Consider the following 14,373-nt stretch of genomic DNA (forward strand, 5'->3'; position numbering starts at 1 on the left):
TATAATAATACCCTTTGTTTCGAATAGCCATAGGGAGTAATAACTTTCAACTAATATATTCTAAGAATCTTATGAAATAATGTTTTGTAATATTATTTTGTAATTAATTTGGTTATATTTTTCTCACTTAATCGAGAAAAATCGCCTAAAATTTTATTCAATAGTCAAAGGTTCAATTACAAAAAAATTGAGATAATTAGAAGTCTGAATTCCACTTACTCTTCCCTGCTTATTAAAAAATCTCCACCTTGTTATTGTCCTGCATAAAAAATAAATCTAAGTACAACTAATACTTCTGCGTGCTCATGGCTTAATTTCAAACATCAATGGTTTGTCCAACTAGTTCTTGGAAAGTTCAGAATGTTTCGGGGTGTAATGCTGATAAATTATAATTCTACAAAAAATCTGGGGCGGAGCTAGCATGCGGAAGACGAGTTCAGCTTAATTAGTAGCTTTGATCCGAACTTAGTATTCGTCTTAAATTTTTTATTAATTTTATATAAATTAATAATTTAGAATCCAATAACTTAAACGAAGTACAATTTCGAATACCTAAATTTTAAATTCTGGCTTTGCCTCATCATAAATGTATTACTTTAATTTTGTAATTGTTTTTGTACTATCAAATTATCAAATAAACTTATTATTTTTTAAAAATAACTTAATAAATTCAAAATCATATATAAAAAGGACTATACGAGTAATAAAATAGAAACATTCTTTAAACGTGGTTAAAAGCGACTAGTTGTTAACAAAATAATGATGACAATAACAAGATAGGCTCGTGCAAAGGTTGAAAGAGAAAAAGAAAAGGGAATTAATCTAAATAAATTACCTGCTGAAATTCCCCAATTAATCATATGGTGTTGCCAGTAGAAGCTGAGTGAGGACCCTACCATTACTTTGCTTGTGATGGAACATTGTTTGAATCTAATTTTCAGTCAAACACATAAAAAGTGAAAAACATTAACTACTCGTAATACCTTCACAATTAGTATTAGATTTCTTTTTAATTTTAACACATAGCCACAGTTCAGTTTTATGATATTTCAGTTTCCTGACATTTTCATAATAATTGTGTTTCTAGTGACAAGCAAGCATTGTAATGGTATGGTAAGTACTCATTCGTTATTATAAGAAATTTTAGGTTCGAACCTTAAGTATAAAGTCATATTAATTACGGAACATTTTACCCAAAATAAAAAAATTTCGGCATGAATTCGAATTTAGCACCGAACATTGAATTAGAACAAAAAACTGTGTGTTGGTACATTGCAGCCACGGCCTACCCTTAGTACAAGAGGGTTTAATTATCCAGCAAGTTTCACTGACTAGATATTTGTACTAAATCCTGTGGCTTGATATTTTGATGAATCTCCTTTATAAAAAATTTAGGTCTGCCCGGATTAAAATGGAGTAATAATAATCAAACTAAAAAAACAGTCCAATGTACAAAATATTTCGTGTTCATGCAAGGTTCGGGGAAGGACCGCAGTCCCTAAGGGTGTAATATAAACAACCTACTATAATACAAGCATTAGCAGCTACTTCCACGGCTCAAATCTGTGACATATAAATCAATGAAGATAATTTTAGCATTGCTCCAAAACTCTCCTTTATAATAATCAAACTCTCAAATTTATATTAAGTCAGCGCTTTGAATTTTGAGCTTCGCGAATTGTTACAACGTCCAAGCAACCAAACTATCTGTTTTCAAGATTTAACTAAGGGAGTTCTATTAACCAAAGTTAAAATCAATTGTGGCGAAAACGGTTCGTATTCTATCAAGATATCATAATTAATTTCGACAGCAGCATACACTTAGGGCAATAATCTATTCTTTTTAGTCCCTAATAATTAGTATTATTAAGATAATTCTTATATATATATATATATAATCCTTGAGTTTAGCACGTTGATCATCATTACTATCCACAAGAGCTTTATTCATTCTAATATAGTATAAATTTTAAGTATTTAATGTCCCCACTAGCAACTAGAGAAAAAAACGAGTCAGTAGTTAGTAAGACAGTCCACAAGTTGAAGTCTGTCCCACAATTAAATAATTCTATGGCCGACCACGGCAATCAATATGGACCAAGAAGCATGTTAATAAGTTTTCTTGTCCACTGAGATTTATTTCTAGCCATTGATATCTCTTTTTAAGAAAACACTAATAAGAATTTTAGCATTTCAAAAATTTTAAAATACTGAAATATTCAACTTTTGTCACAGTATGATAGATCCAGGTTCACGTGAAGTTTGTAACTTGGTCCATTTATAATGTATGCCACTTATTAAAATCAGTATATGGATTTAAGTATCAAACATTTGTTGTTGTTAATTCTGTTGTAGTTTCCATCAACGAACACAAAAGAACTTAGTGCTATCAGCTTCAAAAAATTAGAAGAATAATATAACTATAAAAGAATGGCAAATTTAATCAATTGCATATACATATAACATATAATACATCATATTTTGTTATCATCTATTAGATTACTATAGTATTTTACACAGCACAAGCCCTAAATCTTCCTCTTGTACCCATTACATTTGCCTACTACACTCTCCTTTGCCAAAACCTACTCTTCGATTTCTCATATCAAATTCTACCCATAAATTTTGCTGATGGAAATTACCAATAATATTGCTTGCTATTCCGAGTGATTCTGACCGTCCGATTCCAACACAATGGATCCCACCTTCTACTTCATCCAACATCCTTTCCTTATTGATCAAAATCTCAACCCCGTTCTCAAATTGCAATGTCATATCACCTATCAACCGTCCGATTTCCATCGGACGGTTATCGAAGCACATGTCAAGTGCACCACCATAAACGTAACCTTTTTTCAATCTTGGACCAACTAACCTAACAATTTCTTCTCTGACCTTATTGTACGCTTCTTCCACTAAGAAAGTGTATTCCGTGCCGGAATCAATGATCGTCTGGCCAGAACCACCAGCATTTGGCCGGAAAACCCTACCGGAGATGTTTAATTTTTTGCCGCCAATTTTTATCCCTACCATGCCAACAGTGAAAGCTAGTGGATCCAAATTTGGCATGCGTTGACTTTGAGGAAAAGTCAAAAGATTTATATATTGAAATGTATGGGAATTAGGGTTTTGGCCTAGGTAAAATGTTCCACTAGGTTTAACTGCATGGCTACCTTGTCTAATTGGCACGCAATATGAGAATTTTTGTACCTTAGCTTGGGAGGCAAAAGAAAACCGTCCAAGATTCATTCCCAAAATACCCTCGGCATCTTCGGACTCCGTAGCACAACCAAGAATCAAAGGAGGGGTACTTTGGGAACGTGAAAATGTAATTTTTTCACGGACAAGATTACCCTCAGCTAAAGTACCATCAGCATAAAAGTAAGAATAGTGGCACAAGCGATTTTGGTCACAAGTAGTTGGAAGGGTAAAATCGGGAATTCTTGGCTTACATAAAGGATGAGTACAAGGAAGAACAGAAAAAGTGGAGGACAAAGAAGGATCAAACGACGTCGTTGGTGGGGGTCTTTTTGGAATTTTCTTGTGACATTGAATCCAAGAAAGTTGGCTGCCTGTGTCCAAAACCATTTGTTGATTTTGTGGTGGTGTCCCTATTGGAAGTGTAACAATTAAAGCCATTGAATATTTGAAAGTTGATTTATAGTTCAAAGATGGAATTCTAGACACAGTTTTTGTGTTTGGAGCTTGTTTTCTTTGATTAGAAGCCAAAAGGGAAGAAAGAAAAAGAGCTTTAGAAGAAGAGTTATGTGATAAAGATGTTGAAGTAAGAGGAAATGACATTGAAAAAGGCTTATGTTTAATGGTTTTTTGTGCTGAGATGTAGAGAAAGTTGAAGATTATGAGAAGGAGAAGAACAAAAACTCTAGTAGAAGAAGCCATGAGAGTTTGTTTTTGGAGAGAAATGAAGATTTTGTAGAGAAGAAAGGGAAGGAGAATTATATGGTTTTTGTGAGAGGTGAGTAGATGGTTGGTATTTATATGGTTTTAATGAGAGGAAAAAAACAAAGGAAAATAAAAAGAGGAAAAATAAAACGCGGTTTCTTTAATAGGTTTTTATTTGTTTGCAAGCTGTGTTGTAATGATAACAGTGTACCTACTTTGCTACTGAGTTGTAGGTAAGATACTGGCTAAGTTTTTCACCAAATTTGTAGTTTCACAGCCTTAGGCTTAGGGTGTTACCCTAAAAGTAGAGTTTTTGATTTGATTTTATTGGTTCAAATCTTGAGAGTTTTCGAAATAATCTTGGAATTTTTTTTATATTATCTATTGAAAAAGAAGGGAAGTCTTGGAGCAACGGTAAAGTTGTCTCTGTATGACCTATAAGTCACGGGTTCGAGCCGTAAAATCAGTCACTGATGTATAAGGGTAGGCTGCCTACATCACACCCTCTTGGAGTGTGGCCCTTCCCCGGACCTTGCATGAATGCGGAATATTTCGTGCAACGGATTGCCCTATTATCTATTGAAAAAAATATTTCTCTGAATAAATTTATTTATGTTATTCATGTGAAAATCAGATATTAGATCCATTGTTTTTTGTTTTGATTCTCTACTTTTTTAGAAAATAAAGCTGATGAGAGCTTTAATGCAACCAGTAAAGAGTTGTGCGGGTATGTGACTAGGAGATCATTTATACCAATAATAAAAATAGCTACATAAATGTAAGGTAAGATTGTTATAATATTACAATAATGTGGCACATAGCATGAACCAAAGCTCGGGCGATAAGAACTTATTCGTATCGGATAATTTACTAAGTTATGCTAATTTATTATGATTACGTGATTAGATGAAAATATATAGTCTTTAATTAACAATGACTAAAAGTCTAGTGTAAACACATATTATGTATATATTAATTTGGTATAAACATCTGGTGCGGATAAAATAAGGTTTATTTTTATAATAAAGTAATTATTTTCTAATTTTTAGTCTTGAAAAGACCCAAACGCGAAAAAAGTAGAAAATGAATTCTTTTGTCCTCTTCGATGAATTTCTGTTGATTTCTTCTGTTTCTATGGAAAATTAAGTCACAAATGTGACGAAAAAGTGAAAAAGAAAAGAAGGATGAAATAATTTTGTTTGTATAAAACTATGACAAAATTATGAAGACAAATTGGAAGTTGAGTAGTTGGCTTTGGATAAGGACATTTTCGAGCTCAAATTAAGATTAGCATATGCAACTTGTCCTCTAGTTATTGCTTCTTTCTTTTCATTATTATCTCCCTTCTCATTTCTTTTACCCTTTGACCCCATTTCCTTCTTGTCCTCTTTTCTCAAAATTTTTTGTATTCTTTCGGCACCTCCCTTTTCTTCTTGTTCTCTATTTTTTCCCTCTACTTATTCACAAATATAAAATAAATTTTGTGGTAGCAGGAGAGCTTAAGTATTGTATATGCAAACAACTTAGGGCTCTTATATAATTATTGGTAATTTTTTGTAATAAATATTACATAATTATTACCTGATATAATAATAACTAACATATTAGAATAATTAATTAAACTATATACAGTGATGGTATAATTTTTCTTTACATAAACTAAAAAAAATTATTAATCGAGCGTCTTTATTAGGTTATCTACTAAAGCACTACTATCTGTGCCACCAAGGTTTAATGTGAGATGGATAGAACTTTTTCATCATTAACTAGAGATTTCAGGTTTGAACCTGGAAAAATAGAAAATATCATATTCCATCTATTCAAGTTTATGTAACACTCTTTCCTTTTTAGTTCATCCCGAACATAATATCACCTTTTTATAATTAGAAATAATTTTAAATCATTTATAATTACACAAATATTTAAGACTTGTCCCTCCTGCCATAGAAGAAAGGAAAGACTCGGGACCTGTACTCCCCACCTTGGGAAATCAGCTTAAAGCGAAGGGAAGCAACCACTTTTTATGCGGCACTACTATGGTGAAGAGAGACCTGAGACTCTTTATATTGAGATTTTCCCCTGATTTCTGCTTCATTCAAGTCTTAATTCAAGGAAGGACAAGTTCTTATTATCTCGATCTGCATAGACGGGTCTGCCTCACTGCGGGTCAGTACCTCGAGTTCTCTTTCTGCTTTTTGTCTGTCTACAAGTCAGGGGCGGCTCTAAGCCTTTGGGTAGTGAGGCCATTGCCTTAGGCCCCCAAATTTTGAAGGCCCCCAAATTTATTTTAAATTCTTATTATTATTGTTACTATTATATATTATATAATTTATATAAATAATTAGAATAAAAAAAGTATTACAGTATATTTTTTGTTACTTGATTGAGGTTATTTTATACAATAAATTTATAAATTATGATAATTTTCTTCCCTCATTAATTAGTATATTTGACAAGAGTGGTCTAGTGGTGAGCACCCTCCACTTCCAACCAAGAGGTTGTGAGTTCGAGTCACCCCAAGAGTAAAGTGGGGAGTTCTTGGAGGGAGGGAGGGTCTATCGGAAACAACCTCTCTACTCCAGGGTAGGGGTAAGGTCTGCGTATAAACTACCCTCTCCAGATCCCACTATTGAGATTATACACGGATTAAGGGCCTATGGTTTCGCCTTAGGCCCAGAGATCTGTTGAGCCGCCCCTGCTACAAGTGAAAGACGTTAATGAAAATGTTCCAGTAAAATAGCCATCAAATGCAAATTAATATTGAGATGAAGTCCTTGCGAAGCTACTTCTATTATCAGATGAGGAAGAATTGAAATTTGGAGATCAAACCCAAGAATAAGTTGTGGGAGCAAGGATTGAATTTTCGAGTGCTTGGGGGATAGAAAGCGAATTGTTGGCAAAGGAGCGAGGCTTAAAAGAGGAAAAATGTAGGATTATTTGTCACGACCCAAAATCTCACCACATGCGTCGTGATGGCACCTAGTCTCTAAGACTAGGTAAGCTGATTTCTATTACATTTTGAAGCCATTTTTTTTAATTAAATAAGTAACCAAAAATAACAGCGGAATAAATATAAATATACAACCTCTCAAGACTAGTAGTACTGAGTCACGAACTCTAACTGAATACATGGAATAATCGCGAGGACCGGATATACAATACTGTTGATTAAAAATTAACAGTACAATGAAATGAAAATACTCCAAGGGACTGCGATGATCAAGTAGCTCTACCTTGAATCCTTACGGTCCTGCTTTAACTCTACTCAAGTTTGATATCTCCAATACCTGGCTCTGCACAAAAATGTGCAGAAGTGTAGTATGAGTACACCACGGTCGGTACCTAGTAAATATCAAGACTAACCTCAGTGGAGTAGAGACGAGGTACAGTCAAGACAGTCACTAGTCTAATAGCCTGTGCAATATAATATGCAAGATAGTAGGAAACAGATAACAATAAGGACATCATAAAACAACCAGTGATATGCACAGCAAGACAACAAACACCATTTAATATTGTTCAACAAATAATAAATACAAGTACACCCAATTAAATCAAATTCTTCAAATAAATATCCTTCAAATATAATTCTACCAAATAACTCTCTTTCAAATATAATTTTCCTCAAATAAATATCTTTCAAATATAATTCTTTCATGTAATACTTTCTAAATCACCTCAACTTGCACCTCTGATGGTAAGCACCCTCCACTTCCAACCAAGAGGTTGTGAGTTCGAGTCACCCCAAGAGCAAGGTGGGAAGTTCTTGGAGGGAAGGATGCCGAGGGTCTATTGAAAACAGCCTCTCTACCCCAGGGTAGGGGTAAGGTCTGCGTACACACTACCCTCCCCAGACCCCACTAGTGGGATTATACTGGGTTGTTGTTGTTGTTGTTGCACATCAAGTGCTCAAATCTTACAACAAATAACAGATTGCACATCAAGTGCTTAAATCTTACAACATATCACAAATTGCACATCAAGTGCTCATATCTTACAACATATCACAAATTGCCCAATGGCCACAACCAAATTCCAAAGATATAACAAAATCAATTAATTTCACAACAAATAGCCCAAGACTCCACACAATGTATATAACACCCAAAACAATCAATAGAGATAGAAATTACTCACCATAAAGCAAAATCTTCATTAATGCAAATTTTAGATAATTATATTAACACTTATTCTTAAGCTCGCTTAAATTAATTATTTGCATAAGAAAAATTCATATTGGAATTAATTTCCAAGAAATATTAGACCAACAATACTCACGAAATTTCATAAATATCTCAAGTAACAATCACATCAATTTATCATATAAAAACAAATTCAACAATACATTATTTTCCACAATAAGGAGCCCATGGCTCGACCATAATGTGCACAAAATCTTAACAAAAATATCCGAAAGTGAACACTCAATAAAATAATATTTCACTTAAAATCAAGGTGGCAATCACACCAAATCATCGTATAAAACAATTTCAACAAACAAGGATCTAGGCATGACAAATAGAGGATTTAATAAATGTCAATAATTTCCAATTTAATACCTAAGGGCGTTTAAGGATTTTAATCAACGAAATTTGTACATATAAACCAAATACGTACTCGTCACCTCGCGTACATGGTTTTTAATTACATAATTTGCACATAATACTCAATGCCTAAGGGGTATTTTTTCCACTGGTGGTTAGGCAAGACACTTACCTTTTTGAAGTTATGCCGATATTCCAAAATCGCCTTTGTGATGACCCAAAATGTCATCTTTAAATTTAATGATTAATTCTGTGATCTAAGATCTCGAAAAAAAATACTATTTATCATTACTCGACTTGCGTGCGCAGTCCGTAAAATTTTTCGAAAAGTTTTTATGTGAAAATGGATTAAAATATGAATTAGAGCTTTAAAACTCAGCTGAGTTGACTTTGGTCAATATTTTGAGCAAACGGACTCGGATCAGTGTTTTGATAGTTCTGATAGGTCCGTATCGTGAATTGGGACTTGGGTGTATGCCCGGAATCAAATTCTGAGGTCCCTAGCCCGAGATATAGAATTTTGATGAAAAATTTAAAGTTTAAGTTTAAATAGTGACCGGATGTCGAATTATATGAAAACGAACCCGGAATAGAATTTTGATGATTACAATAGCTCTGTATGGTAATTGTGGACTTAGGAGCATGATCAGAATTTTATTTGAAAGCCTGTAGTGGAATTAGGCTTGAAATGCCGAAAGTTGAATTTTTGGGAAGTTTGACCGAGGGGTTGATGTTCTGATATCGGGGTCGAAATTCGATTCTAAAATTTTTTATAGCTCTGTTATGTCATTTATCATTTGCGTACAAAATTTGAGGTCAATCGGACTTGATTTGATAGGTTCCGGTGTTGTTTGTAGAAATTGAAAGTTTCAAAGTTCATTAGGCTTGAATCTATGTGTGATTCATGTTTTTAATGTTGTTGGATGTGATTTAAAGATTCGACTAAGTTCGTATGGTGTTTTAGGACTTGTTGGTATGTTTGGTTGAGGTCCCGGGGGCCTCGGGTGTGTTTCGGATGCTCAACGGGTCATTTTTGGACTTAGAGAAATAGCCGATTTTTCTGGTTTTTGTTGCAGAAGTTTGTTCTTCGCGTTCACGAAGGTGTGGTCACTGTAAGCATCGCAAACGCGAGGAGTAGGACGCGTTCGCGGAGAGTGTTTTTTGAGTGTGAGGTTTTGTTCTTCGCGTTCGCGAAGGGAAGGACGCGAACGAGAAGGTATGGTCTGTGTGTGCATCGCGAACGCATGAGTGGCGTCGCGTTCGCGAAGGAGAGCGAGGTAGCTGGGAACCCTAGTCTTTTGTTCTACGCAGTCACGAGATAAGGGACGCGTTCGCGAAGGTCTGAGTTTGCAAAGCTTCGCGTTCACGAAGCGTTGGTCGCGTTCGCGAAGAGGAAAGTTGGGCAACACATTTTTGTGCTTCGCGAACGTGAGGCAAGGGTCGCGTTCGCGAAGAAGAAACCACTGGATAGAATGTTTAAGTTCAGAAAATGGGACCATTTTTAACGATTTGGAGCTCGGAATGTGGAAATTTTTGATAGATTTTCAGAGAAAACGTTGGGGTAAGTGTTCTTAACTCAATCTTTGTTAGATTACCCGAATCTATTAGTGTTTTTAACAATTAATTGGTGATTTAAGTTGGAAAAATTCGAAAAACACTCTTGGATAGATTTGAGGGTCGAACTGTTATTAAAATTTAGTAATTTTGATATGGTTAGGCTCGTGGTTGAATGAGCGTTCATATTTCGTAACTTTCGTCGGATTCCGAAATGTGGGCCCCACAGACCATTTTTGAGTTAATTTTTGATTTTTATTGTAAAATATAGTATTTTCTTATAGAATTAATTCTATAATTTTTGTTGACTGTATCGAATTAATTATGACTAGATACGAGTCGGCCGGAATCGGAAAATCGAGAAAAAAGCATACTATTTGGTTTAATTGGAGCAAGTCTAGGTAAGTGACTTGTCTAACCTTGTGTGGGGGAAATTTTCCCTAGAATTGATATTAATGCGATTATTGAAATATGTTGAAAGTCTTGTACACGAGGTGACGAGTGTGTACACGGGCTAAATGTGAAAGATTATATTTTTAAATTGTGTATATCATTGTTGCGCATTTATTAAATTATTGTATCTTATTATATTCTTCATCATTGATCTAAGATATATATTTTAAATTTGTTTGATCTTTTTTTGCTAATTGTTTTACCTGTTTAATTGAAACTTGGTTTCTTTTATACTGTGCATTTTTTGAAGGTTGATTTTTTTTTAAATTAAATATTATTAATATGATGTATTTGACATTTTTAAATTTGATATTGAAGCAACGTATTAAAGATTTTGAAATATTATTTTTCTGAATTATTTATTCTTGAATATTTTCGTAAGATTTTTGGTACTCATTGTGATGGAGCCGTGAGCTCTTTATTGTGGAAAAATATTATTGTTGGATTATTCTGGCATGAACCGTGATCTCTTTATTATTGAAAAATATTGTTGTTGATTTAGTTTTGGAAAATTGAAATATTGGGCACTTGAGGTGCAAATTGTGATATATTGTGATATTGATATGCATGCGATGGTATAAGGTCTGGGTATTGAAACGCATGCGGTGAGATAAGGGTGGCTTGATACATGTGGCTAGTAGGGGTGACTACTAGAAGTCATGCGGTGTGATAAGGGTGGCTAAAATGCGGGATGCTATTTCGGAAAAAAATATTTTCTTTAAATAAATTATGAAGGCTCCCGCGGTGATATAAGAAAATAAGATATTGTGAAATTATTTATGATTTGGGACTACGAGGTGGTACCTCGGTAGTGCCCTTGTTGATATTGATTTATGGCCATAGTTGCCTTCGATTAATTGTTGTGATTTTCATAAAGTTGAAAGAAATTCTGTTTTGATTCCACGAGATATTATTTGCAATTATTTGGTGTCATTAAATGTGACATGCTATTTGATTCATTTCCATAGTCATTTTATCTTATTAATTTGTTTAAATATTTTTCCATGTAATTATCTATTCTCCAGTAAGGCCAGACCTGACCTCGTCACTACTCTACTGAGGTTAGGCTTGGCACTTACTGGGTACCGCTGTGGTGTACTCATACTACGCTTCTGCACATCTTTTTATACAGATCCAGGTATATCTTACCAGTCTAAATGTCAGTGAGTTACCTGCGCACGGAGACTTCGAGGTATATCTGCCAGCGTCTGCAGACTCTGGAATCCTCTTCTATCATTTTATGTTGCTTCCTTATTTTTCTTTAGACCTTGATACATAGAAACATTGAGAATAAATTTTTAGAAGCTTGTGACTTATTTCTACCGGATTTTGGGAGATGTAATTATTTGAATTGTAGTTTATTTATTTTCAGATATTTATGATTATTCCGCATTGATAGGCTTACCTAGTCTTAGAGACTAGGTGCCATCACGACCTCCTACGGAGGGAATTTGGGGTCGTGACAAGTTGGTATCAGAGCACTAGGTTCATAGGTATTATGAGTCACAACCAGGTTTAGTAGAGTCTTGCGGATCGATACGGAGACGTCTGTACTTATCTTCGAGAGGCTATGGAACTGTTAGGAAATATTCACTTTTTTGATTCCTTATCGTGCGCCTTTGTTGATTTCAAAGTTCTAAACATTTGTATTTCTATTCTATCACAAATGGTGAGGACACACACAACTAGATCTGATGATCAGACACCCGCGCCCCCCGTTGGAGCCGCAAGAGGCCGGGTCGGGGTAGAGGCCGAGGAAGACCACGTGGTGCAGCCAGAGCACCTGCACGAGTTGTTGCACCAGTAGCTCCAGTTGTAGAGCAGGCACCTGAGACGCCTGTTACTACTCCTGCACTTCAGGAGACTCTTGCCCAGTTTTTAAGCATGTTTGGCACTCTAGCTCAGGCAGGGTTAATTCCACTTGCTCCTGCCACATCTCAGGCCAGGGGAGGAGCACAGACTCCCGCCACCCGTACTCCAAAGCCACGGGCCCAAGTTGACCATGCCCCAGAGGTTATACCAATGCACCCAGTTGTCCCAGTTCGGCCTGAGATTAGGAAAACGGTTTCAGAGGGGAAGCAGCTCAGGCTCGAGAGGTATAAGATGTACCACCCTCCCACTTTCAGCGATTTAACTTCAGAGGATGCTTAGGGTTTTCTGGAGGAATGTCACTGTATCCTTCATACTATGGGTATTCTGGATTCTAGTGGGGTTTCTTTTACGGCATTCCAGTTTAGAGGAGCAGCCTACCAGTGGTGGCGGGCATATGAATTGGATAGTCTGGTTGAGACAGCTTCACTTACTTGGACTCAATTTTCATATATGTTCTTAAGGGAGTATGTTCCTTAGAGTCTTAGGGATGCATGGTGCGCAGAGTTTGAGCAGTTGTGCCACGGTTCTATGACCGTGTCAGAATATGCGGTCCGATTCAGTGATTTGGCTAGGCATGCACCAGCCTTAGTTGCCACTGTTCGAGAGCGGGTTCGCAGATTTATTGAGGGTCTTCACCCTAGTATCAGATACAGTATGGCCCAAGAGCTAGAGATGGACATCACATACCAACATGTGTTGTCAATTGCTAGGAGATTGGAAGGTATGCTCGGGAGAGGGAAGAGAGGGAAGCTAATAGACCCCGAGATCAGTTGCATCCCGTCATGGTAGAGGTTATGTGAGTCGTCCTATTCATTCAGCACTTCCAGCTTCTAGTGGTATTCCGACTACTCCTAGACCTCAGGTTCCATATTATGCACCACCAGTGTCTTTTGTACCTCTTGTATGGGGTGCTTTCAGTGGGCAGTCTAGTCGATCAGGCCCGAGCTAGTCCCAACAGCCACGTCCTCCGAGGGCTTGTTTTGAGTGTGGTGACACTCGTCATATTATGAGAGATTGCCCCAGATTTAGGAGGGGTGCACCTCCACAAATTTCTCAGGCCCCCACCTATTACATAGGGTCCTCAGGCTTCTTAGGCCATGATTACTGCACCAATTGCCACTCCACCTGCACAGCCAGCTAGAGGTGGAGGTCGGGCAGGTAGAGGTCGCCCTAGAGGGAGAGGCCAGGCCAGATATTATGCCCTTCCTGCTAGGATAGATTTCGTTGCATCCGATTCTGTTTTCACAGGTATTATTCCGGTCTGTCATAGAGATGCATCAGTTTTATTTGATCCAGGCTCCACTTATTCTTATGTGTCATCTTATTTTGCCCAGTATTTGGGCGTATCACGTGATTACTTGAGTTCTTCTATTTATGTATCTATACCCGTGAGTGTATCTATTATTGTGGACTGTGTGTATCGGTCGTGTTTAATTGTTATCAGTGGTTTTAAAACCAGAGCTGATTTATTATTGCTTAGTATGGTGGATTTCGATATTATTTTGGGCATGGACTGGTTATCGCCCTATCACGCTATTCTTGATTGTTATGCCAAGACGGTGACATTGGCTATGCCAGGTCTACCGCGGCTAGAGTAGAGAGGTACCTCAGATCATGTTCCTAGCAGGGTTGTTTCATTTCTTAAAGCTCAACGAATGGTTGAGAAGGGGTGTGATGCGTATCTGGCCTATGTGAGAGATGTTAGTATTGATACTCCTACTGTAGAGTCAGTTCCTGTAGTAAGGAATTTTCCTGATGTATTTCCAGCAGATCTTCCGGGTATGCCACCCGACAGGGATATTGATTTTGGTATTGATTTATTACCGGGTACTCAGCCCATTTCTATTCCACCATACCGTATGGCCCCAACAGAGTTGAAAGAATTAAAAGAACAGTTACAAGAATTGCTTGATAAGGGCTTCATTCGGCCTAGTGTATCGCCTTGGGGTGCTCCTGCCTTATTTGTTAAGAAGAATGATGGTTCTATGCAGATGTGTATTGATTACCGCCAGTTGAACAAGGTTACAGTAAGAACAGGTATCCATTA

General features: G+C 36.4%; 1 protein-coding gene across 1 annotated transcript; it reads right to left on the reverse strand.

Annotated features, from left to right (window-relative positions):
- Positions 1 to 2,417: 2,417 nt before the first annotated feature.
- On the reverse strand, positions 2,418 to 3,975 carry LOC107806898 (aspartic proteinase PCS1-like). Its single transcript, XM_016631171.2, has one exon. It carries the CDS (start codon positions 3,898 to 3,900, stop codon positions 2,551 to 2,553), a length of 1,350 nt encoding a protein of 449 aa, XP_016486657.1. The 5' UTR covers positions 3,901 to 3,975; the 3' UTR covers positions 2,418 to 2,550.
- Positions 3,976 to 14,373: the final 10,398 nt, after the last annotated feature.

This window comes from Nicotiana tabacum, chromosome 13 (assembly GCF_000715075.1).
Source record: "Nicotiana tabacum cultivar K326 chromosome 13, ASM71507v2, whole genome shotgun sequence".
NCBI classification, from domain to species: Eukaryota; Viridiplantae; Streptophyta; class Magnoliopsida; order Solanales; family Solanaceae; genus Nicotiana; species Nicotiana tabacum.

Bases quoted from the DNA above. Each gene is read 5' to 3' on its own strand.
- LOC107806898 (XM_016631171.2), bottom strand. From the start codon at position 3,900: ATGGCTTCTTCTACTAGAGTTTTTGTTCTTCTCCTTCTCATAATCTTC.